Source organism: Enoplosus armatus, chromosome 6 (assembly GCF_043641665.1).
Source record: "Enoplosus armatus isolate fEnoArm2 chromosome 6, fEnoArm2.hap1, whole genome shotgun sequence".
NCBI classification, from domain to species: Eukaryota; Metazoa; Chordata; class Actinopteri; order Centrarchiformes; family Enoplosidae; genus Enoplosus; species Enoplosus armatus.
In genome coordinates this window covers 21,854,576-21,881,665 of record NC_092185.1, presented here as the reverse complement: position 1 = coordinate 21,881,665, position 27,090 = coordinate 21,854,576, and the positions used below count along the sequence as shown (strand labels likewise).

The 27,090-nt window shown below is 43.1% G+C and overlaps 1 protein-coding gene across 1 annotated transcript in view; it reads left to right on the top strand.

Annotated features, from left to right (window-relative positions):
* The window catches only part of znf423 (zinc finger protein 423), a 139,495-nt gene that overhangs the window by 59,223 nt on the left and 53,182 nt on the right, over positions 1–27,090 (top strand). The window contains exons 4-19 of the mRNA XM_070907304.1: positions 992–1,169; positions 1,725–1,849; positions 2,120–2,201; positions 2,379–2,454; positions 2,715–2,995; positions 3,105–3,388; positions 3,496–3,876; positions 4,094–4,272; positions 4,939–5,478; positions 5,668–5,818; positions 5,964–6,518; positions 6,687–6,871; positions 7,536–7,957; positions 8,230–8,443; positions 9,839–9,923; positions 17,231–17,251. Of these exons, the coding sequence (XP_070763405.1) occupies positions 992–1,169; positions 1,725–1,849; positions 2,120–2,201; positions 2,379–2,454; positions 2,715–2,995; positions 3,105–3,388; positions 3,496–3,876; positions 4,094–4,272; positions 4,939–5,478; positions 5,668–5,818; positions 5,964–6,518; positions 6,687–6,871; positions 7,536–7,957; positions 8,230–8,443; positions 9,839–9,923; positions 17,231–17,251 (3,759 nt within the window). The remainder of the gene's footprint in view (positions 1–991; positions 1,170–1,724; positions 1,850–2,119; positions 2,202–2,378; positions 2,455–2,714; positions 2,996–3,104; positions 3,389–3,495; positions 3,877–4,093; positions 4,273–4,938; positions 5,479–5,667; positions 5,819–5,963; positions 6,519–6,686; positions 6,872–7,535; positions 7,958–8,229; positions 8,444–9,838; positions 9,924–17,230; positions 17,252–27,090) is intronic.

Here is a 27,090-nt window from a genome sequence, read left to right as displayed (position 1 = left end):
ATTTTCTCTCTTTGATTTGCTGCTGGCCTAGTTGATATAGCTATCAGATAAAAGCAAAGAAAAGCGCCTCCCCTCCCTCCTCATCTGCTCTCGCCTTTACATTTTTCAGGCAAAATGCTAAACAGCCTTACTGTGCTGCTTCACAAAGTGCACAAAGAAGAACAGAACACTATCAAGCATTATTCAGCCCCCTCTTTTGTCGCCTCGAATCCATTCTGAAGTGTCTATTAAAGAAGTCATGGCCTTTTTGTCGCCTCTGTGCCAGACTACACAGGAGGGGGGAAAAAAAGAGGGAGAGGAAAAAAGGAAAAGAGCAATGCATAATCTCCTATGTATGACAGATAAAGGCAGTGAATATCGCCATCTTTCCGCTCTGCTCTCCACATCTCCTAATCGCTTTTCCGACGTTTCAATCTGCCAAGGCCCTAATGAAAATATGATGAGGCGGATCTATGGTCCTCGGGGACGGATGGAGGGATGGGAGGGGAGGGGAGGTGAGGGGAGGGATGGAACGAGGGATGGCTGCAGAGGGAGGATGAAGGGAGAGAAAATACACTCTGTCCTTATTTCTGGGCTCCGTCGGGGATACATAGTTCTTGGAGCTTTCTATTTAGATGTTGCTGCTGCCGGAGTGTGTCTCTCTCTTCTTTTTTATTCTCTCTCTTTATCTCTGCCATCCTCGTTTTCCTTCTGTATATGTGTGTGTGTAACCAGGATAAATGTGTTTATTTTTTTGTTTATATCCTCTTTTTCTCATTTGAACTCCCACAGGCTGCCTTTCCCGCCTTCTGCCTTCCAAGAAAGATGTAACTTCTTCTTAATCATTCTAATGCTCCCTGTTTTACCCCCCTTCTTTTCTGTCTGTGCTCGCCTGTCTCCTTTTTCTTGTACATCCTGCAGCTGTGTAAAAAATGTGTATTTGTGTTCTCCTGCTGCAGATGAATCAAAGGAATTTTTTTTAATTTCCTGTGTCTGTTTCTCTCTCCGTCAGATGGTGATGATGACCCAGCAGGGCTGTCCTGGGTGCCTTCCTCGCCCTCTAGTAAAGATTTGGCATCGCCCTCACAGATGCCCGATGGCTGCTGTGACCTCGGCATGGCCACTGGTGGCGAGGAGGAAGGAGGCGCTGGTCTGCCTTACCCCTGCCAGTTCTGTGACAAGTCCTTCAGGTATGAAAAAGATGCTGCAGGTGCCATCTCGGCGGACTGACTCACATCATGTGGTGTATTGGAGACAATAACTCTAATGTCATATTTGGCTGTTTTAGTTGCATCCTCATGTCCCGCTCATGAATATCAATGCGTACATGAATAAACAGTATTGTCAATATTACCATGGAAACATGAACCACTAAGGCAAACAGTGAAAGGAATGAGGTGAATACATTTCTCAGTTCCCTCTCCAGGGACAAACTCAAGACCCACTTTAAGAACAGCCGTCACATACACCATAAAGTCATCATCATAATCCTTGATAACAGTCCTTCTACCTATTCTTCTATTTCCTTTCTTATTGCTAAATAGATACATGCAGTATTATTAAAAAATAGTAATAGTTTGAATTTCAACTCGCCTTTGAAACTAGAGGTGACCGGGTTACTGTCTTCAGGGAATGACATGCCCAAGCAGCGAAAAACTCTTTAAAATGCGTAAAAGGAAATATTTTTTTATTATGAGCCTTTGTGAATGACTGGACATCATTTATCTCCTCTTGATCCTCCTCAGCCGCCTGAGCTACCTGAAGCGCCACGAGCAGATCCACAGCGACAAGCTGCCTTTCAAGTGTACCTTCTGCAGCCGTCTGTTTAAACACAAGAGGAGCAGAGACCGCCATGTCAAACTCCACACAGGTAGTTCATAAAAGAAGTCCTGGATTTTTGTCTTCCAGGCCTGTTAAGAATGCATTGGGATATTAAGACCTAATGAGTAATTTAATAAACCTGGAATATTCGTAATTAAATAAGAGAAAACACAAAAATCAGGCTTGATTTAGGAAATTTACCCTCAGCAGTTCAGTGAGTATGTTCACGTCATAATCAAGTGTTCTTGCTGTCAGTGTTTTGAGGTCTAAAATGTATATGTTTTTTCTGAAGAAATAATCTCTCTGTTCATTGATACAGGAGACAAGAAGTATAGTTGTCAGGAGTGTGAGGCTGCGTTCTCCCGCTCGGACCACCTGAAGATCCATCTGAAGACACACAGGTAACTGATCATGAAATCCGTACTTGATGTAAATTTGAAATTATCATCATTTTTTCTTTTTTACTCTTGACTCCAGCGTTTCTTTTGACTCTTCCAATGTACATATTTGAATTTGCTTTTGATCTGTAATAGATTTTTTGGAGTCTGATTTATGACTGTTTTTTTTCACACCACCAGCTCCAGCAAACCGTTTAAGTGCAGTGTGTGTAAGCGTGGCTTCTCCTCCACCTCATCACTGCAGAGCCACATGCAGGTACACTGTTGATGTATTTTTACTTTAAATGTCAATGTTAAAATGCCTTGTTCTTCTCAATACTTCTGCTCGTGTGCATTGTTGCTAACGCAATTTCCAGAATAAGTAAGAATCAAAATAAGAAAGGGACACAATTACTAATATGGCATTTGTTTTCTTTTAAGGATGCCCAAGTTTTATTGTCTTCGTATGTAAACCTTTTGACAGAATATTTTACCACACATGCTTCTTTAAATCTTGACTACTTTCTGACTCGGCAGGCTCACCGCAAGAACCGAGAGCACCTTGCTCTGAGGAGTGAGCGGGATGGAGGGAAGAAGGGAGCAGGAGGAGATGTTGACCTGGAGCACGACCTGTATATGTGTGATTACTGCGAGGAGACGTTCAGCCAGACGGATGAGCTAGAGAAACACGTCCTGACCAGACACCCCCAGCTGTCTGACCGAGCCGACTTGCAATGCATCCACTGTCCTGAGATCTTTCTAGACGAGGCTTCTCTCCTCACGCATATTGAAACGCAGCATGCCAACCGCAAACACAAGTACTACAGAGCTTTGCTTTTTAAAGTTTCAATCAGTTCGCTGATTTCCATTAATGAGACATGCTGGAATGGAACGTGCATTTCACTGGTCTTTTTTCTGCACCCCCAGATGTCCTGTCTGTTCAGAACAGTTCCCATCGGTGGAGGACGTCTACTGCCACCTAGATAGCCATCGCCAGCCTGACTCCTCCAATCACAGCGCCGCCAGTCCTGACCCCGCGCTGGGCAGTGTGGCCTCAATGAGCTCAGCCACTCCAGACTCTAGTGCCAGCCTGGAGAGAGGCTCCACGCCGGACTCGACCCTAAAGCCCAGCCAGGGCAGCGAACGAGGCCGCAGGAGAGGCACCGACACTGTGGAAGAGATTGGGATAAGCCTGGGTCATCAAGGTGGAGGTATGGCACACTAGTCACTTATCTACAAAGTAGCCAGTCCAGCCAACACTTGTTTTAAAAGCTTCTGTGCATTTCTAATGTAGCAGTGTGTCTGTCTATCTCTACAGGCGGAGGAGGGAACTGGGGTAAAGTGACGTATTCTTGCCCTTACTGCTCGAAGAGAGACTTCCACAGCCTGGCAGTGTTGGAGATCCATCTGAAGACCATCCATGCAGATAAGCCGCAGCAGAGCCATACATGTCATCTCTGCCTGGACACCCTGCCGACGCTCTACAACCTCAACGAGCACGTGCGCAAAGCTCACCGTGGCAGTGGAGGAGCCGTGGGCACAGCAGCAGCGGCTTTTCCCCTACTGCAGTTCACCAACGTTACGGCTTTCCACTGTAACTACTGCCCGGACATGTTCGGAGACATCAACTCTCTGCAAGAGCACATCAGAGTGTCGCACTGCCTGCCTGGTGGGATTGTGGCGGGGTCCACCACATTAGGTGTGTTGCTGAAGAAAGCTACTTTTCTTAAACAATGGAAAGGAACTTAAGTTAGTGCTTGTATTGTGTCCTGACTGAGAGAGCCTGTTGTAATATATAATATGGTTGTTGTTCTCATTTGGTTGGCTATGTATCAGGATTATATTTTGTACATTACCCTACAATATCATAATGCCATTTGGGGGAATCTAACAATGTAACTTTTCCTCCATCCCAGAAGGGAACCATGCCTTCTTTTGCAACCAGTGCTCCATGGGATTCTTGACGGAGTCCTCGTTAACAGAACACATTCAGCAGACGCACTGCACCTCCATTGGGGGCGGACCTGCGTCTGGAGGAGCGGTGGCCAAACTGGAGTCTCCTGTACTTCAGGCTGCATCACAGTCCTTCATGGAGGTGAGAATCAAGAATTACATTTCAAAACACAGCCTTTTAATCAGAGTTGATAAGAATTGGATGTAGCGTGCCTGTCTGTGCACATGTCAGAGATATTACTAATCAGTGGGTGAGCTAATGAGCAACAAGCTGGTTCCTATTTAATTAGGTGGTTTCCTGTACTTTGTTATGAGCCAAACGAAGCGTTAAATGAAGCTTATTGCTCATGTAAATTCAGATTAAAGATCCTTGATAGTTTTACTTTACAAATTACTTTCTGAGCTGAGTCTGCCATTAATGAGTCTGCAGTTACTGCCGGTAACTGCTGCTCTGGTCTGGAGTCGATTCAAACCAAAATTTTAATTTGTTGGTTCTCGGTCACAGGTGCTAGGCAACAAATACATAAAAATAGGACAATTGTCCAACCACTGCTTTCTTTTATTTCATGCAGACATGATGAAATCTGACCACAGGTTCCTTGATTGATTCTTATGCATTCCTCTCAGTTTATTATATCTGAACTTGTAATGTTATAATGATGCCTATGCTTGTCTCTGTCTTTCTCTGTCTTTCTCCTCCTCTCTCTATATCTCTCCCATTTTCACTTTTACTCTCCAAGAACGAAATAACAGTATTTGTCAATGTATAATAATCTTAAAAAAGTAAAGAGTTATTATCCATGTCCAGGTTTACTCCTGCCCTTACTGCACCAACTCTCCTATCTTCGGCTCACTCCTCAAGCTCACCAAGCACATAAAGGAGAACCACAAGAACATCCCGTTGGCCAACAACAAACGGCAGGCAAAGGTTGCCGACCTAAGCCCCGCCTCCTCTGATGTAGAGATCTCCTCCCCAAAACGCCACAGACTGGGAGGGGACTCCACCCCCTCCTTGGGGAGCAACGGGGACTACCCGTGCAACCAGTGTGACATGCGATTCGCCAGCTTTGAGGCTTTCCAGGCCCACCTAAAGTCCCACCTGGAGATGCTGCTGAGGCGCCAGTCCTGCCCCCAGTGCAACAAGGAGGACTTTGAATCCCAGGAGGCAATGCTTCAACACCTGACAGTGCACTACACCACCACATCGACCCAATATGTGTGTGAGAGCTGCGATAAGCAGTTCTCCTCAGTAGATGACCTGCAGAAACACCTGCTGGACATGCACACATTTGTCCTGTACCACTGCACTCTCTGCCAGGAGGTCTTTGACTCCAAGGTCTCCATACAGGTGAACGAGACAGCCTCCTTCATTTGGGTGTTACTTATTTTCCTTTTTTATTTTTTATAAAGAATACTCACATCAGTGCATGAACAAGAAAGTGTGTGTGCTACATGGTTTGTAAAATCAATGCATTAGTGAAACATAGAAATGAACCATCTTGGATTGCTTCTTCCTTCTTTGCTCTCTGCCCTCCAGGTACATTTGGCAGTGAAGCATAGCAATGAGAAGAAGCTGTTCCGCTGCACAGCGTGTGCCTGGGACTTCAGGAAGGAGACAGATCTTCAGCTCCATGTTAAGCATAACCACCTGGGACAGAGGTCAAGCCTCCCAGGGGGACTCGGAACAGGTACAGTACACCTTTCATTAGAAAAGTAGACCCAACAAACAAAAGTTGACATTTACAAAAGAAAACCAATGACAGACTAGGAAATGAAAATCTGGAGTTGGTACAGTGCTTACAGTCAAATCTCACCCTGACTTCTGTCTCACAGGACTCAAGCCCCGCAAGTGCATCTTCTGTGGAGAGACATTTGGAACAGAAGTGGAGCTGCAATGCCACATCACCACACACAGCAAGAAGTTCACATGTCGCTTCTGCGGCAAAGCTTTCCATGCCATGTCTCTGCTAGAGAGACACCTGAGGGAGAAGCACTGCATCTTCGATGGTGGCCATGTCACTGGCAATGGAGGCGGTACAGGGAGCAGTGGGAGTCAGAACGGGACGCCGAATGGGCTGGCGCAGTCCTCCAAGCGAGGGGGAAGTGGTGGCAGTGGAGGCGCAGGAGGTGCTGAAAGAGCAACGGTGGCGGCTGCCGAGCAAGCCGACCTGCAGAACATGTTGCTGAAGAACGCAGTTGTGGGAGGAGGATCTGGCCAGGGAGGAGATACAGTCAACAGCCATGAGGCAAGCGGAGGTGAGGAGGAGCTGGACAATTCAGAGCCCATGTATGCCTGCGATATCTGCGGAGCGGCCTACACCATGGAGTCGCTTCTGCAGAACCACCGGCTGCGTGACCACAACATCCGCCCTGGAGAAGATGACGCTTGTAAGATTTGTTTTCAATCATCAACTGCTTGTTGTGAAGGATTTTTTCATTTTACATTATTACAGTATATAAAAAAGTATTTTGATATATTTTTGTGGCTAATCATGATTGAATTTATAAAATATAGAATAATATACCTATGATGATGAAAGTCATTTTATATACCAGGTTCTCGAAAGAAGAAGGCTGACTTCATCAAGGGGAACCACAAGTGCAATGTGTGCTCCAGAACATTCTTCTCTGAGAACGGGCTACGTGAGCACGCGCAGACGCATCGCGGCCCCGCCAAACACTACATGTGTCCAATATGTGGCGAGCGTTTCCCCTCTCTGCTAACCCTCACTGAACACAAGGTGCTTTTACATTTACTGCTTTCCAGCCTGTATACATGTACATGTGGCTCTGTGCACGTCTATGTTTCAGCATGTAATTTGGAGGTTTATATGTAGGGAACAAATACATTCAGTGGGTACCCTCACAGGTATAACAGCACAGCCGTCTGTGTCGACATATGTTTTTGCTTTTCTCTTGTGCTACTTTGTTGTTGCTTTATGTCTGCGTACCTGTCTTTTGATCCTGAAACTGCTTTGGCTGCTTTGAATTTAGACTTAAAAAAATGTTAAATTGTCCTAGGAGAGGCAATTTGTGCTGCACCACACTACAGGAAAAATGTTTGCATATTCAAATAATGTATTGTGCAATGCAACTACAGGCAGTTGTTATAACAACAGTGTTTTTATATGTTTATGTAAAAGACTACGACAAGGCAGCACTTGGTGCTTTGGGCTGCTATTTCACAATAGGTTTAATGAATTAGCAGACCTTTGGTTATTTTTTTGTTACAATATCACAATTTAATTAATAAAATATAAAGGGGTTTCATGTACCACCACTTTAATTATGACTGATGGATTTTGTTGGTTCTGTATATGCTTCTATGCTTTGATAAAAGGCTGGTATTATTACTCACTACTTTGTACGTCATTATGTTCCATTATGTGTATTCCCACTCTGCAGGTGACCCACAGTAAGAGCCTGGACACAGGAACCTGTCGAATCTGTAAGATGCCCCTGCAGAGCGAGGAGGAGTTTATAGAGCATTGCCAGATGCACCCAGACCTCCGCAACTCCCTCACTGGCTTCCGCTGTGTCGTCTGCATGCAGACCGTCACCTCCACCCTGGAGCTGAAGATCCACGGCACCTTCCACATGCAGAAGCTTTCCACTGGTTCTGGACTTGGAGGAGCCGGAGGAGGAGGGGGTGGGAATGGACTAGGAGGAGGGAACGGCTCATCCTCTTCATCCCCTAACGGGCAGCTGCATCAGCATAAGCTGTATAAATGCGCCTTCTGCCTAAAGGAGTTCAAGAACAAAGGGGAGCTGGTGAAGCTGGACGTCAATGGTCTGCCTTATGGCCTCTGTGCTGTCTGCATGAGCAGGTAGGTAGCCATCTTAGAAACCCTGTGGATAATAGTGAGTGTTAAGTCAACAATAGATCACTTTTTCAGTAATAATTTTCTGTTTGGTTCATGGTCTCACTAATTTTCTAGTATTCACAAACTGCACGTGGGGAAAGGGGCTTCAGATATAGTTAAGAGGTCATGTCAGTATAGCAACACACAGACTGACATGCAAGCACTTGTATTTTTGTTTAGCCACAGTTTTGCTCGCTGAACTCAGCTAAATCAAATCAAATGCTCAATCACATCAGGGGCACGAATGGCCAGAGCCCCAGCCAGGGAGGAGCTGCCACGCCCGGGGACACGCAGGGAGAGAAGGCCATGGCCGGGCTGAGGTGTCCAGAGTGCGGGGTGAAGTTTGAAAGCCTGGAGGACTTGGAGAGTCACGTCCAGACGGATCACCCCGAGGTCAGCCCCGAAACCAGTGCAGCAGGAAAGAAGGCTGAGGCTTCACCTGCACCTAAGGTGAGCCAGGATAGGCTAAGATAAGACAGAGGGATAAATGCTTTTATAAGAGTTGTTCTCAAACCAAGTCTTTGGCATAACTAAGGTGAGGAAGAAGTTTGGTAATGTTATTAAAAAAATATTAATATCTCTGTTGTGTTTCTTAACAAAACCATCAAATACGATTTACAGAACTGATGAAACTGAACACAATATAATTATGGCCAGTGAAACTGAACTGATATTCATGTTCGCCAGAAAAACAGCATTTAACAGATGGAGACATTTTCAGGAGTGCAGGAGACTTCAAAAATCCTGCCGAACTGTATGTTTGCATGAGTCGCGCGTGTGTGTGTGTATGTAAGTGTTGGTGCGTGCTGCTGCTTTTGTGTCTGTAGCTTGCATACGTGTGCTTGTGTGTGTATGTCGGTGTGTGTGTCAGCTGAGCCCCACTGGGTCCTGCGGCTGGGGCGTGCTGAGGCATTGTGGGAGCTGTTCGCTCTACTTGATATTGACAGTCAGGCTCCCCGGGACCTGCCGCGTGTCTATGTGTGTGTGAGAGTGTGTACTTGCAAGTGAGCGTGTCTATGTGTGTGTGTGAGAGTGTGTACTTGCAAGTGAGCGTGTCTGTGTGTGTGTTAGAGGCAGTTCCCAGGGACCCTCTGTCTTACCTGCACCTTTGTTTCTGCTTAGTCTAACAGCACAAAGCAGACAAAGTAGGATTTCTGTGTGTGTGTGTGTGTGTTTGTGTGTGTGTACTCAGTCTAGCAGGCTGAAGCAGCAGAGAGATAGTGGAAGTGGGGCCTTTGTGTATTTTGTATGTGTTTGTGCATGAGTGATCGCTGTGTGCTATGAATGGATAAGCAGAGCCTCTGCTTCTCTCTCTCTCTCTTTGTTTCGGTGTGTCTCACCCTTGTTTCTCTGGCTCTTTCTGTGTCTCTTTCTTTCTTTCTCGTCCTCTTTTCTTCCACACTCGTTCCTTCTGTTTCTGTTTCATTGCTTCTTCCCTTAATCTTTTTCCTGTTCATTCCCTCCCTTATTAATTTTTCTCTCTCTCTTTCTCGGCAGAGGTCTTACTTACGTGTGTGTGTGTGTGTGTGTGTGTGTAACTTCATACCTCTTCTTCCTTTTGCCAAGTCTCCAAAGACTTGGACTCAGTGTTGCTTGATTAGTGAGACTTTGTGGGGTTCACATGTCTCGCATGTTGAGGGTTGAAAGCAAAAAATCGGTGCAAAAATGTTTTACATGCGTTTTTAGTGTTTTTTTTCTAGAAAATACTTTAATATCCTTTTCATTATGGAGCCTGAGGGTTTATTGTATTTTGTGTGTGTTTTTAACTTTTATTCAGCAGAACAAAGCTATTATTGTTTCACACGAAAGCTCATGTTCTTTGTTTGTGTGTCTTTCATCTTACAGAAGAAGACCTACCAGTGTATTAAATGCCAAATGACGTTTGAGACAGAAAGGGAGATCCAGATTCATGTCGCCAATCACATGATCGGTGAGTGAGGCACAGCTCTTCCACTCTGTTTGTGTGTGTGTGTGTGTTGATATTGCATTTGGGTGACTGTGAATGTCTCGTCTCCTCGTTTTGTCTCTTGGTTTAACAGCAGCACAATTATTGCGAGTGTGTTCTTCCTGCACACGTTTAATGTACACTAGCAGAAACAGCAGCTAGACAGAGCAACACACACACACACACACACACACACACACACACACACACACAGAGGTGTGAGACAGACAGGTGAAATGAAGAGCTCTTTCTGACTTGTGGGCTACCTGGACCAGCTGTTGTGCAATTTACCACTTGGCTGCACCTCTGCGGGTTGGAAAACATGGAAAAGAAAACAGTCCAAATTACAGATAAAACTTTGTACATTGAGTGTAAAACGAGAGAAATCTTCCAGGAGCCACAGTGACAAGTTACACATAATCACTTTAACATGAAACACCTGGTTATTCATCATTTAATGGGCTGAAGTTTAACACCACATAGCATGTGATGCTCTGATCCTGCTGCAGGTGTGGTGAGTCAACACTGAGTAGAGTTTAAGTTATATGTAATCTTACATATAATGCAGGTAGATAACCCTAACCATGTACATTTTTAGCAGTGTTTTATTGAGGTTGTCACATTCGTACTGGGTTTAAATGAGTGAGGTTGTAAGAGCATGGCTAAAGACACATTTTGTATCCCATTTCCATTTGTGCAAAAGAGCTCAACGTTTAATTCAGTATTTTAATGTGTGCTCTCAGCCTACGGAAATGTGAGCCCTGTTGCTAAGTAATTACAGGTATATGCATACATATAATACTTAGGCGCTGGAATCGCCTCCATAGGGAGAGAACGCAGCAGAAAGAACCCGCTCAGTAGGTGCTACGGTTTGAACACTTGCTTTAATACTTTAATACTTACCAAGCCAACAGCTTGAAGGTTGACTGGGACACCCTCTGTTACACTGCTGTACTCCTGGAACAATGTAATGCATGATCGAGAACAAATGCAATATAACGTTTATTCCAATGTGTATTACTAAGACATTGCACCATACCTTTAGTTTCTTGTAGTTGTCTGGCTGCTTTTGCATGAAATAAAGTAAGCAAGAGATAGCCAGACCCTCTGTAGTGAGGTACATACTTCATTTTGGTCCCATTATCACCTGCTGAGAAGTGGTTATATAAGATTGTTTGTGAGTGCGCCTATTCTAAGTGGATTTTGTGTGTGTGTGTGTTAAACTAAAAACTTGTGTTTAACTAAAAACTACCGCTGTAGTTTGGAGCCTATGTTCTTTTATGAGCTTCCCCTGTGACAGTTTTTCACCGCTCGCAACTAATTTGCTGCCTTAGCATCTCTGTCGTCATGGAGATTAACGAGGTGGACCTGTGAGTTGTTCTGGGGAACAAACGCTCTGCACCCCCTACTCTCAGCCCCTCGCCAGACCTGACAGGCAATCCCAGAGTCACTGATGTACTCTGAGGTGTGTGTGTGTGTGTGTGTATGAAACTGAGGTAAAGCGAGAGTCTGTGTGTGTGTGTGAGTGCTGACATCGCTCTGAGTCGTCTAGTAATGTCTGGAGACGTTAGAAAAGAGAGCTGAAACAGAAGTACAGCTGGAGTAACTTTTACTTCATTCCCCTGTGGACCGCACACACATACACGTACACGTACACACACACACACACACACACACACACACACACACACACACAGAGTCATACACAGAGTCATACACAGAGTCATACTCTCTATGTCCCACACAATCAAAGATGCACAAACACAGCGACAAACTCTCCCACACATGCACCCATAAAAGAACACACACTAAGTATAGTTCCTACCATCTTTTGCCTACTGTTTCTCTCTGCCCGTCTTCGTCTTCTTCACTGCGTCACCGAAATGACCCCCTCTCGTTCTGTTTCTGTCCTCTTCCTGTCTTTGATCTCCTTCCACTTCTTCCACCTCACCTCCATTCCTCCATCCCGAGAATCCTGCCAGTCATTCTGCCGTATCTCTTTTGCTTGTCTGATAGTTAACTCATCCTCCCCTGCTTCTGTCTCTCATTCTGTCTTTACCTCCCCTTTCCTGGATCCCCCACATTCACACACACACATATGCATCCCCACACAGTGGTGGCAGTTTTGGGTTAATTAACGTGCTAATTGTGTGAAAACCTAGCACAGATTAATTATGAAATTGAGGCAGATTATTTTAAAGAGCTTGCCCAGTTCCTATTATTACATTTCCTACAACCCTACCCGCCCCCACCCCAAGAATAAGGGAGGAAATACCATAGAGAAAGATCTTATTTGGTATAAAAGCATTGGTAGTGAGAAAAAAACAAGATCATAAGGAAGATGGTTAATTTCTCTATCATCTTTCATTTTCTCCCTTTCACTGTAGGTCTTTCATATTCTTGAGCTCTGTTCTCTCCTCACTTCAACATGTGTCATGTGCTATCAGATCACTAGTGCACAGTCATGAATAAAAGGTCCGATTGCAGCCAAAACAAATGTACCCCTGGCTTCATTTAGGGCTCATATGGTCTACTTTGTGTTGTGTCTTAGCATAGCACACCTCTCAAACGCAGGATACATGTTTAACAAAGATACATTTTTGAATTCTGTACCTGTGACCACGGCAATCCTCCTCTATAACACCATACTTAAGCTCCAACTTTTACTCATTTCTCTCAGTATTACATTTCCCGTTGATTAAGCCAGATGTAAACTAGTAGTCAAAATGTGGATATGGTTCATTTCTGTCCTTTTCTTCTCTCTGACTCTCAGCTCACTTTAACTCAGCGGACTGAATTCTTCTGCTATTAGAATCGCTCTGCACGCTAACACGTTTCCTCACATGCTCAGGGTGTGGATGTGCATTACACCGACACACACACCTGGGCATGATGCGTGATGGTGTGAAAGTGTTATCCCTCTGTTCTCCCTCTCATTCAGTCATCTTCCTCTCCTTAATCCTCATTTTCTTCTTTTACAACACCCCTCGTTATCATCTTTGGGGGAGTGTCACTGCCTGTCTACCAGTCTCATCAGGACGCACACATGCACACTTTCTCATCAGCTCTTACATTTGATAACTCTGCCACTGGAAGGAGTGCTTGTGTCACTTTTGATTTTCTCACATGGTTCAGTGAAACACCCTAAGGCATTAGACTACCTCTCAGCCTGCCTGTCTGTCTGTGTGTCGCTGAAAAAATGTGCACGAAGAAGAAAATCCTAAAATCCCGTCCAGTCAATGACCATGACGTGTTTCTGCTGCTCTTCAGTCTAACACAAGCCTGTTGCTGTTATGGCGACCGTTTTGACTGGTTGAAGGAGCAGAGAGGAGGGAGTTTGCTACTGGCTTATCGAGTCCAGTGATGTGATTGTCACATTGCTCCATGGGTAATACATTGTGCACCCCACAGTCCTGTTAATTATGCTGTCAGAAAGAGAAAGTGAGACAACATTCAAGCAGATAGAGGAAAGAGAGGGTCAAAGTGAGAAGTCTAGAGAGGAATCCTTGTGCTGAGGAGGGATCGTCACAGGTATGACTGCTCTTCTTGTATTTGGGCTCAAGCCAACAGCTGTCAGGTGACATTTGTCAACCAAAAAGCTTATCATTTACTTCAAAAGCAGTGTTATTGTTACTTCCTTTGAGCAGTTATTTATCATTATACCCTTTATGTTACTTTTCTATTTAATCCTAAATTATACATGTAATAAAAATCAAAGCTTTATGAGGTATTCACACACATTTTTTTATACTTAGAAATATATGGTGTGGCAGTTTCAAGTTCAGAAAGGTTGATCCTTTTGAGAAAGAAGGGAGAGTTGCTTTTTTGCCTGAGAGTTTTCTCAGGAAACAAATAATTATGACACTGGGCATCAAAACCACTAATTCCAGTGTTGGTGCAAATATTGGTCAATGAAGAAGGAGCATATTATTGTGGTTGTAGAGTGAAAGTTAATACTTTACAGAATAAAGAAATAAATAAATCATATTAACTTTAATCGGATTGTCTGCCATTTTGAATAACATGTAGTTTGAAAATAACAACCTCATCATGTAGAAATGAAAATCAGCACCACACACATGCTGGCAGAATTAACATATAAAGAAGAGACTAAAATGCTACTGCTCTCAGCCCCAGTTTCTGCTTTACTGTGATGGTATAGTCACACCCTGTGTGTGTTCCCGCAAGCCTTGGCTCTAACACAGCACACAAGTTAATTAAAACACCATGTGGTCAATGCCCTGCTCTAGATGCAGAGACTGGGAGATAGGAAGAGACTTAAGGGAAGAGATGCAAGAAACAAGGGGAAGAGAAATCATGCAAAAAGGTTGAAGGGGCAAAAGAAAATTAACAGTTGAATTTCTGTCCCTCTTGGTTTCTGCACCATTTTGTCAGATTTTGCGTTTGCTGGCTCTGAATATATTATAGGGCTTTAGAAGGTGTCGTCAGGCAAACCTTATCTGCAGGTATTTATCTGTACAACATTGTGTCTGTGGTCAGTTTATGATGAAGCTGTGTAGCTAATGCTAGCTTGTGTGGATCTCCAGTATTGACTTTTCTGGATTGTAGCTTCAGCCAGTAAACATGTCACATTTTAATGTGATGTAATGTGTGTATGGAATGAGAGGAACTCTTCACAGGTGTTCTGCTGTTTGTTCCCTTGCTGATAAACCCACTGAAATACCCAGAATGCACTGAAATGTGATGTCAACGTCCTATAGAAACCAAACTCATATTTAGTGAGAGGGCAGAACCACTTGAACGTTCGCAGTGTTGGTTCTGACCACTGAATAATGTTTATACGCCGGCAGTGTCCACACTTATATTGTTAAAACACACACACACACACACACACACACACACACAGCCTCAGTCCATCTCCCACACACTGAGGAGAGAAAGAGAGAGAGAAGTGGAGCTATCCATTGCCTCGGGTACCAGCTTGCCATTTGAGACTTTTTTTGGTGGTTTTACGTGTGAGACAAAGTCCTAACAGCGAGTACAGCGCACACATCCTGTATGTACACTTAAATACAGTATAATATATACAAATTGCATGCAGAAATGCATACATTATTTAAACCAGCTTTAATGAATGAGCATTTGTTAACTTATGTATTTTGTAGAATAGAATAGAATATTTATTTTTATTTTTATTTTTTACCATTATCAGTGAATGGTCGGCCTCTACGCTCTACTGTGTGTTTGTGTGTGTGTGTACATTTGTAATTTGTTTCTATGAGACAATCTAGGTTTTGTATTGTGTCTGGTGTGTGCATTTGTGTGTGGGTTGAGGGCATATCCCACCTGTGGGTGTGTGTGTGTGTGATCACAGAACTGTGTGTGTTCGGTGTTTCTAGCCCCCCAACACCGCTGAGCAGGTGGGAAGGGGAGGAAAGGCATGAAGAAGTGGAGATGAGAAGAGAATGTAGAAAGTATTTATTTGTGTTTTTGGCTTGACACCCTGGGGGGGGGGGGGGGGGGGGGGTAGACTTCATGGGAGGAGAGGATGCGAGGTGGGGGGGGGGTTAGCTGAGAGATGAGAGACGACAGGAAAAAAAAGAAAGAGGCAGAGTAGAGGGTGGTCGAGGGTGGCGCTGAAAAAGAGGGATGACAGCAAACTTCAGGGTTTTTATCTCTGCATGTAGAGCTGCCCAGTTACATCAGCTAATTTGACAAAAAAACCAGCACCACGCTCGTGTCTGTGTATCTGCAGCGCCAGGAAATATGTCAGGATTCTTTTTAGCTGAAGTACCATCCAAATCTATATACATTTCGCTTTTAGAGAATCCCACAATGCTCTATTTCATCGCCAAGACTTAGTACCAAGACCACGAAGGAATTTAATAGTTCCTTTTTTGCAATGTGTGGTCTAGTTGTTTATCATGACACCAAACCCCCCAAATTGTATGTACATGTGTATTTGTTTGTGTGTGTATGTGTGCGTATCTACTTGGACCGCACCACAGCGAGTCTTGGCAGGCTTTATTGTTTTCCACTGTGCAGCTGCACATCATGAAGAACTTCTCTCCCTGTGTGATAGTGTGAGGTGAAGACACGATTCTGTGTGCAACTGAACATGTGAGTGTGTGTGTGTGTGTGCGTGTGACTGATGATACAGTATGCCTTCCAGTGGCTGACATGGCATCAAAAAGCAGTCTCCACCCCAAAAATTCCCTCCTGTCCCTGTTGAGATGTTGAATGTCACTTGCCGTGATGTAATAGCAAATACAAACACAAAGCACCAGTGTAAACAATAATCTGTTATACCTTTAAAAATACACTAGTGCTTTTTAAAACCCTCTCTGGCTACCACTTAACGTTGTGTATGTGCAAATGTTCTCACTTTGCAAAGGTATCCTCCTCCCACACACGCACACACACACACACACATGCACACATCCCTAAATAAGGTCCTTGACAGCATGTTCTGAGTGTTGCATGCAGCCACTAATGCTTTACTAATCACCTCAGTCTAGATTTCACAGCATGAGACCTCACTTCTCAAACACATGTAGACACGCACTCTCTCTCACACACACACACCACACACCTTTTCTCTCTCATACACACAAACATACTTGATGTGTGCGTCTGCACCGAACACGCGCTGTGTGTGCGCACAAACAGCCACACACAGCACGTCATCTCCCCTTTCCATTGGTCCTAATCAGGGACCAATCTGCAATTAGCATACTCACTCTAACCTTTACTTTGATCTGCCAGTAACACTATACACCGTCCTCTCTCTCTCTCTCTCTCTCTCTCTCTCTCCACGCTAATACCTTTAGTAAAATGTCCTGCCCCAACCATTACTCTCCCTCCTTCTTTCGCCTACTCCCCTCCCTCCATCTCCTTTTGTTTACCTCCTTTCTGTCCATCACTGGAACCTTTAGCTACAGCCAGCTTTGAGACTTAATTATACGTCTGTGTCAAGTTGTCACTGTAGTTATGCTGCAGCTGCTGAGAGTGAGAGATACCAGCACCACTAGAATTGTGTCATGTCATTCAAGACATGGCTTTACGTTTTCTTAATTTCACTTTGTGAGGTGGTAAAAAAGGTCACAAAGAGATGTTTTTTCACCAGCCTCCCAAGCTAATTTGTCTACTATACAACTGAGGAGAAATGGCAAATCTTTAAACCTGCTTCATGTTGTGTTCACTATAAAGGTATAAACCAACTTTTTGCCTTCGGCACACACACACACCACGTTCACACTACGTATTACTAACCCTGCCCATTCTCTCCTCCGCTCTCCCCCATTCCCACCTGCCTATTGGATGGCCCGTAGAAGAGCCCACCTGTCGGCAAGGTTTGTCCCCTTTCTGTCTCCTTAGCTCGCACTATGAGCAAGGCAGCATTGTGCTGTCTCACTGCCTGCCCATCAGCATTTCATTCCCTTGCTTTTTATTATATACATAGATAATATTCAGTATGTATTAGCTTTGAACACAAGATATTGGCAAATCACATATTGTTGCCAACCATGTGCAAAAGCCACATTGCATGATGTGGAAAAAAACGTGGAAGCAGAAATGTAGCTGAACTCAGGCTAAAAATTGTTCACTATTTTCTCAGTAGCAGAAATCATTGTGCGTAACAAATAAATATACACTGTATTCAAAAAAATCTTTAGGGTTGATTTTGAATTTGACACATTTTAACCGAATCTTTGCACAATTACCCCTCCCCTCATCTCAACTCCTCATTCACCCCAACCCCTGCTGCTAGCTGCATGCTTCATTGTCCATCCCACCTCATACACACCACACATACAGACACACACACGCGTGCACACACACACACACACACACACACACACACACACACACACACACACACACACACACAGATGCCTTGGAGGTATTGAGTGGCCACTCACCTGGATCTAAGTGCTCCCCGTGGAGTGTGGTGGCTAATGATGTGTCCTCAGCATGAGCTTTACTTACTTATTTACATCAATGCACTCTAATAGTGTTAGGTAGCCTTCCCCATTCACATTTGTCACAGCTTTGATAATCAATAGTTTGGGGACATACTTTCAAACTGTGGTCATGTTGGCCTGACACATGCCAACTGGACGGGGTTGGCGTCAGTTCACTCTGAATATTCCCTTTTCAAGATGCTGAAACTGAACTCTTTTCACTTTCACTTTTTAATTTCAGCTTTGCAGAGCTGTTTATGAGCCTGTGTGTGTGGAGTAAGGCATTAAATAAACTTGGGTCCTTGAGGTTGCACTTCAGAACAGTCAACCTGCATTCAGTCTGTCTGTTAGCCTGCAGTCAAATCTGTGATGCGCTTGACTGGTAATGTCGGTCTGCTGTCTAAGCAGCCGTCCCAAGGGCTGTGGCTGAGCTGGTGTGTGTCTGTGCACACATCTTTCTGTGCTTCCTGGTGCCCCCCCCCCCCCCCCCCCCTTCTCTTTTACACATGCACACACACACGCACACACACACACACACACACACACACACACACACACACACACACCTATCTGTATGTATGTGTATGTGGTAGTAGGCAGGATCTGGTGTGGTTACTTTGTGTCACTGAAGACTTAATGAGGCGAATAAGAAGCTTTTAGAGTCAATGGAGGTGGATAATGTGGTTGAGGGTTCACTCATGTATGTATGTGTGTGTGTGTGTGTGTGTGTGTGCGTGTGTGTTTGTGGGAGTCTTTGCCACCGGCTAGCAACATTGCTGCTTCTCCTCTGCCCTGCTGCACCTGAACTAATAAGCTACAGACTACTCTGCCCTCTGTGTTGTTGGTGTGTGCCTGTGTCTGCACTAAAGCTCTGGACTGAAGAAAGCTCTTGACTCACTGTGGTTATTTTTCCTGGGGGAAACTGATGTTACAGCACAGCATTTCAAAAATAAGGGAGTGAACAGGAGTATGTCAATGAACTGAAAGTATGTTGAAGTAGGAGAAATCTTGTCAACGTGAATAAACTGAAGAACTGCTATGGAGTACTGCAGGAACACTGCTAATCCTGTCCCAGGTACAAGTGTCCTGTCTGAGAGAGTTTTTAGCACTGCAGGCGATGTCATGTCTTCTCAGAAGAGGGTGCTTAACTCTCAACACACTGATCAGTTAGTGTTTCTTAAGAAAAATCTGAAGCAGTAAAAGCAGTTTTCACACCCTCCACTCAGCCAGCACCTACCACTCATTGGTAGCGTCTCTCCTGATACTACTTCGGCCAGTGTCTTTAATGCTGTTATTACTGGTATTACTACTGCTGACAATGAAATGTGAAATGTGTTTTTTTAATTATTTTTTCTAGTTCTGTTTAGCTTTATTGGCATGTAAAGACATGTTTGGCCAAAGCATAAAAGAAAATAGCAGGCAAAGTAAAAGACAACGATGGTAATTTTAGTATAAACTGGTGCTAAGAAAGAAGAGAAATAATTATGAATATTATTATATTAATACATTACCAACATGTTTCCTTTAAAATGAATCTTCATGTATGATCATTATATAGAAGCAGTGTTGAGGGTTTAGCGTTGGGTATACTATTATTATAGCAGAATATTTAGTAAAGAATTAAAAAAACATGTATTACTTTGCTTTGCTTTAATATAATTCTCAGTACAAACAGTAAGTTTGCTGTCCAATATACTGGAATAAATCTTAATATGTAATTTACAAAATCAAATTAAATTAAAAAGTAGAAGTTTTATTATCTTAAGGGCCAAGTGCTGAATCAAGAACCAAAGTCAGTCAATATAAAGCCATTTATTCTTGCCTCTACATATTTCTAGCAAAGTATATTTCTAGCAAAGTCTAGCAACGTTACTATACCTGACCTTGATACTGTCACTTAGTGGAAATTAATATTTCTTAGGCATGTCAACACTCTCTGTTGAGTTACGTATTTGTTCATGTTATCCTCAGATCACTTGGCTCAATATGATACATAGCTAATGGGAGTGAGGGCATACGATTAAAAAACTGATTTGCGAACAGTTTGACTGTGCGGAGTGCAGAGCAGGATGTTGGTCTACACTGTGATGGTATGAACATAGGAACAGATGACAGCAACCCCCCACCCACCCCTTCTCCTGTCTTCCTTCCCTCCCTCCCTCCATCCATTCATCCTTCCCTACATCCCTTCCTCCCTCCCTCCCTCGCCACCTGGAGCCAGCGAGCCGTGACACCAGAGGGAGGGAGGGAGTGATGATGAAGGGACAAGGGACAGGAGAGGGAGAGAGAGAGAGAGAGAGAGAGAGAGAGAGAGAGGACAACAGAGGGCTAGATGAAGGAGAGAAGAACGAAGGGAAGGATGGGAGGATGAAAGATGATACGGGGCATATGTAAATAAAATACTATACCAAATCTATTTTGATAATAGATTAGCTTTAATGCTATAACAGTAATAAAGAGAATTATACATCATATAGAAATGGTCCAAAGTGTGCACATAGAGCAAGTCTTTTCTAACAAATAAAGTAGTACATTTTAAATGTAAAAGTGACTATTAAACAGTGCTTGATCTCTACAGCTTACATGATTTGCAAATGAACTGTGATACACTATATATGCCATATTGTGAATAGTCAAACACAACACAGTCTATAGCCCCAAGTGAGATTCTTCAAAGTACTGTGCCTCACTGTTTTGGACCAAATAAAGAAAAGAATTTTGAATGTTATTGTAATTATTTTCAAATATTTAACTTTCATCCATTCCGGGAATTTTCAGCTTTACATTTCCACACAATCTCAACTGGAACCTGTTCAGTATAACTTAGTCTTCTGTACCTCCTTACTTTTTGGCCATGCCTGATGGTCTATTGTCAAGGCTGTTGCCAGCTGTAAGTTTGTTTTAGAGACTAGTGTTTTATTGCTTGCATTAGAATACTGTGCTATATGCCATTAAAAGGAAAAAAGGAAAGCAAGTTTAAATCAGTGTTGAAAAAGTAGTACGTATGTATGTAGATATTCCTGACCTCCAAACGTGGAGAACAAATGCAGACACTGTGATGTTGCCAGGAATCCGTGTAGACTGTGGTTATGATTTATCAGTGTAACGTTCTCATAAAACAACAATTTATTAACAGCAGAGTCCGTGTACTCACCCTGCATGGTTCATTCTTTCACTCTTCTGTCATCCTGTTTCATATTTCTCTCTAACCTCCTCTGACACTGTTAAAAGAAAAGTGTTTGCTATCTGTTAGTCCCCATAACCTGCCGTTGTCTGCTTTATCGACTGTGCATGAATACATAGAACTGTCAGTGTATTTCTGTTTGTGTGTGATTTTGTGTTTTGAAGGCTCGGAGCACGGTGGTCCCCTGGAGAGCTCATTTTGTCGTCTTCTCGCTTGATTTACCTTCCTCTTCTTCTGCTGTTTATTACCAGTCATTACAAGCTGTTTGGAAACCTAATAGGACACACTGACAAATAGACTGGGAGAGACCCAACCAGCATAGGCATTGGAACACAAAATAACTCTGTGTGTGTGTGTGTGTGTGTGTGTGTGTGTGTGTGTGTGTGTGTGTGTGTGTGTGTGTGTGTGTGTGTGTGTGTGTGTGTGTGTGTGTGTGTGTGAGAGAGAGAGAGAGAGAGAGAGGGAGACCGTGAGTATTTGTGTGTCATGTTTGCCTGTGAGAATATTTGTACATGCAACATCAGCTATCTGAACTCATGTATAGAAGTTGTCTGCTTTTTGTGAGTGATGTCTTTGTTAGCCCTTTCTGTGTAGGTAGGTGAGTGTGTGTGTGTGTGTGTGTGTGTGTGTTTCAGAGGGTGGCCAAAGATAGAGGGCTACATACCATACAATACCGCCCCCCCCCACCCCACCCCCTTGCATTCCTCTTTCCTCTCTCTCTTTCTCTTTCTCAGCCCGTCCAGGTGTGGCTGCACCAGCTGCTAAAGAGAACAGGACAATTACACACACACACACACACACACACACACGCTAACACACACGCAGACTTCCTCTCTATCTCTGCTGGCTAATTGTCACAAGACAAACAAGGCGCTTTGCCTTTATGCGCTTCATAAACAGGGGCCAAGCAACAATTAACTCCCTGCTTAATTCACTAACTATTCTGAATTCATTTTCTCTTGTGACAGGCACATCTGTCACAGCTGGTAGCGAGTGTGTGTATGTGTGTGTGTTTGTGTGTGGGAGACCGAGTATGGGTGTATAGTATAGTGTATAGTAATGCAATCGGGCTGTGGCTTTAAACAGGAATACGTTGAGGCTGATTACTACTGTATGTGAGTACGATAAACTGCCACAGGTGAACGCCTCGATGGCATATTTGTGTGTGTGTGTGTGTGTGTAACAAAAAGAGATGTTGTTTCAGGGTGTATGAACAAAGACAATGTGGCGCATATGTTTGTGTGTTTGTTTTATTTCTGTGTGTGTGCTTAGTTGCGTGTTATGGTTTACGTTTATGCGCATGTGTGGGGCGACACCATTACAAAGCATCATGATGTAACGCAGCAGGTTAGGTTGACCTGTATTTTATTTAAAAGAGAGCGTGAAATGAAGATAGTGGAAGCAAGTCAGGTCAGTGTGGACATAGGTAATTATTCAGACAATTGAAAAAGGTCATACATACCCTTGACCATCAGCCGGTATACAAAAATACCAAAAAAGAAACAGAAATGTGATCACTGATTTACTGCATTAAGTCTTGACTTTGAATCTTTTATACTTACACTTCTTATTGTTTACATTGATTCATACATTTTTCAGTATTTTTGTGCCGTTATTATTAAAGCCTCTGCACTGAATTACACAGGTGTTTTGGCTTATCGTCCTTGATTCGAGCTCTTTACAGGCCCGTGTGGACTGACTTATCGGTAAATCCTGATTCTTTTGTTAGCTTTGTTGCGCCAGTTAGGGCAGGACAACTTACTAATTAGTACATGGAGTTTAGTCACATCACATAATCCCCAGTTTAGCCACTAGTAACTGAAAACACGTGAAATGTGTCACGTGGATGTGACAGTCCTTTAATATTGTAATTAGTATGGAAATCTTTCTGAAAAGAATTGATATGAGAAAGATTGACAAAGAATAGAGAGCTCAGTATTTGGAAAACAGTTGGCAAGGTAACAAAATTAAGTTGCTTAGAGAATGATAAATGAAAGGAGAAAGGGGATGATGGACAGAGTCCAGAGTGGATACAAATACAGTAGTAGCCACATGAGGAAATGTTTTTTTTTTGTTGTGATTTATGGAAACCGACCCTTCATTAAACTTGAATATTTCATTATTCATCCTCTGCTAGTAAATCTATTGGGACTAGTGGAAATTGGATTTTACTCACCCTGTGGATTGGTGGCAAAAATTTTGGAGTTCTGGTCCTGTATGTAAATACACATACATAAACATTAGGTATCAAAAATAACTGTATAAACTGTATAAAGGATGTTAAAATGTATGATGTATAATGTAGTATAATCATTATAAAAAGTAACACTGTGCTATATGGAATAAGAGAAATATTAGAAACTGAAGAAGTGTGAGATGATGGAATAGAGGGGAAGATAATGGAGTGAAGGAGGGACGGACACAAGTAAAAAGTGATACAGCACATCTCCAGAATGACACTAAAGTGAGAAATTGAGACATCAAGGAAACAAGATGTTGACAGAAACAGTGGTGATTCCAGATCAACTGAGTAGATTCATACTGATGGCAAACAGTAGGAGAGGAAACAGACTGAAGCAGAGATAGAATCTGCAGAGGACATGGAGGGAGCAGGCGAGGGAGAAAGAGACAAACTGAATGCAGATCAATAGGGTGCAATGGAGAGAGAGTGGGGGTGTGGATGGGGTGGATCGAGATGAATAAAGCGAGAGACGGATGGAAAGAGTGTCGGTGGAGAGAGAGAGAGACAGAGAGGATGAGAGCGGTCTCTGGCAGTTTTTGGCTCACGCTCAGTCCTCTTGCCGAGCAGCTGGACTTCATTAGTGGCTGGTGTTAATTACTGGGACTGTACACACACACATGCAGATAAGTGCACACACACACAGGCACATGAACACACACTAATAGACGCGCGCACACTCACACAGCCTGTGATTCAGGGTCACCTTGCTAGCCTTGTTTGAACCAGCAGAGAGAGGGGGAGATGGTGCCAGACAGACAGAAAAACTGAAATGGAGAGAGCTCACGCACAAGTGTCGGTCCACTGTGGGAGTTTTATTCGTTATTAGTGGTATTTTGAGCAGCTGTATAGTGATCAGCTGGATGGCCAAGTGATACTGTAGTTCACGCAGTCGATGCATGAACACAAGTCGATGTGCACACGGACTGTAGAGTGTAATTGCAGATGAATAAATAAGGTATAGCTCCGCAGAGCAGGGGAGAGCCGGGAGACAATATGGATTATGGGAAGGTTATGAAGATAGAGGTGGTTGCCCTTGGACTTCTTTAAGTAGCAGCACACTAATTTCACAAGGTGTTAAGGTTTACCATAACTACCCGGATATGGATTTGTCTTTTTAAAGAATGTACTACAAAACAGTGAAACCAGCGTGATGTAGCGAGGACCGAAGAATTGTAAGATAGCTAGATTAACACCTTCTCAACTGCACTGTTCATGAGGCAGCTGTAAAGCTCCAGTCATATATGAGTCAGAAATACTTTATTCGACTGTAACAGCCTGCATGCACGGATGCACGGTCACTACTCATATATACTCAATAATAACTAATCTAAATACATCTACACAAAAAAACAAACATAAAAAGAACGTCAATTCATTATTTAGTTTTGGTGGTTTCACCATTTGACACCACTGGACAGGAGCCCCCTCAGCAGACTCATCTTGAAGTTAACATTATACAACAATAAAAGACGTATGTTGTGTCAGATCCTGATAAGTGGAGAGAACCTCGCCAGAGTAATGAAGAGCATAGTTCCTTCTTTTGTTCACTGATCATGTCTTCCTCTCCATCTTGCTGTGTTGAGCTTGAAATAAGCAAGTAGTAAGTAGGACATGCCCAGCCCAAACCCAACAAACAAACTGAGTTTTAGTCTGCTATGAACCACGGCTTTCAGAGCATCAATGTTCTGCCTATCTCAGAGTGATCCTACAAATTCATGTGGCTGTGGTAATAGAGATTTCAAACTGTGAAAAATGAGTCACTTTCCTCTTAATAACAGCCTGTTTACACAAAGTCCATGACCTCATCACAGAGGAGCAGAGATTGAGCCACGGAGAGAGAGAGAGAGAGAGAGAGATCGAGATCAGATTAGTGTTTTGAATGTGCATGCCTTTTCACTTGGAATTGGCAAATAACCTGTGATTGATTATTACTGTCTTCATTAACCAGGTTGGATTCATCGATGGCTTGTTAGGGTTACAGGACATTGTGGACAGTGCAGATAGATTCGTTTGGCTGAGAAATGGGAGCTGGCAGAAGCCTTAAGAAACGTTTTAACCAGAAACTTTAACCACTTTTATTCCAGAGTCAGGAGCATGAGGAAGTGTACTGTCAGTGAGTGACATTTTCTGCTATTAAAATCTAATCACAGCAGCTTACTGGTGAGTTGTACAAGGCTGTGGTTGGTGTGACTGTGCTGTTTAAAGCTTAAAGATGTGCAGAAATTGGTTACCCTCAAATAGGCTGCATCTCTGGATGCTGAGACAAACGTTCTCTGAAGTGATGATCATTTTCTGGATTCTGCTTCACTGTAATCTGGCTTTGAATAAACATATCATGTGCTTGGCATACATGCTGTACATTTGGGCCTGTTGCCAGTGGTGGTTCATTACTGATCAAGTGATTTTTGTCAGTTAATTAATAGAGCTAATAGAGGGGACAGAGGGGGATAAATCAAGACTCAGAATAGAGAAGCAATTGTCTTTTGGCCAACAAGCACATTTAAAGAACTTTGGCAGTCTTTGTAAGTCCAGAATTACAAATCATGATTTATCATCTTGCGTACCAGTAAGCTCCACCGCCGGCTGTTGATTCTATAATCAGTGCTTCAGTCGGAACGTAGAATACCGATCTTGGAGAGAACGGGAAGATGGTTTAAAGACGGGCAAGCACAGCATGAGGTGGGATGCACAGCCATGCTGGGAGAGGTTGAAGGGTTTTCTTTGGCTCTTAATTACACGGCAGAAGACAGGAGAAGGCAGGAGTGAGAGCGAGGAAGAGAGAAAGGTTGAAACAACGGCATACACTGTCGCTCTTATCTTTCGTCTCTAAACAGATGTCGACCAGGCTGTTCTCTTTATTGCAGTACAAAGGCCCTCTGACAAAAACACACACACACAGGCATGCACACACATCATCCTGGACAAATCAATGCATTCTGGTTTGAGTAATTTCCCAAGGTACTTTGCTCTGCCCCCCCTTGGGTGAGCAAGGTGACAAAGCCAGCCGCGGAGGAGAGAATCTCTTACTTTCTGTCCCCCTTTTTCATTTAGCCCTTGTTTGCTTTCTTTCTTTCTTTCCTTTATTGCTTTCAGCTTGTTGCTTTTCTCTATACTGTATGTTCATTTACACGATATGCACTGTTCTGCCATTCTGATAGATTTACATATATTGCAGGAAACTGAGGTATTTGCTAATCAGAATCAGAAATACTTTATTGATCACCGGGGGGAAATTTTACAGTGCTGGTGCTCCCATTCAAGATTAGAAAGCAGCATAATTTAGAAATAAAAGTATGTACAAAATATAAAAATAAGAAATAGAAAATAAAAATATACATATTTACAATATTTAGGTGAAAAATAAAAGTTTAAAATATATACAGCAGCAATGTATATGTATGTCTATATATATATATATATATATATATATGTATGTATTGCACTTGTCATTTAAGAATAAGTAATATTGAGGTGGTATATGTGGAAGATTGAATGAGTCTCCCACTGAAGATGCTCTTTTGCCTGCGCAGTGCGTCATCGAGAAGATGTGAGACATTGTCCAAGATGCCCCGATTATCATATTAAGTGTACGAGTTTTCCATCAGTTTTTCTTTCAGTCAATGCAGCAGCAATGTGTAATAGTAATCCATATTTAGTAATATTTTTGTCCGTTACACTGTTTGGTCAATAGACAAACATTTTTGTTTCTCTTCATTGTATAGTCCAACACTGTGTTCCTGTTGGTCCTTTTCTCATTGGGTTTTGTATTGCCTTGGCCAATCAGTAGCAACAGATGTATCT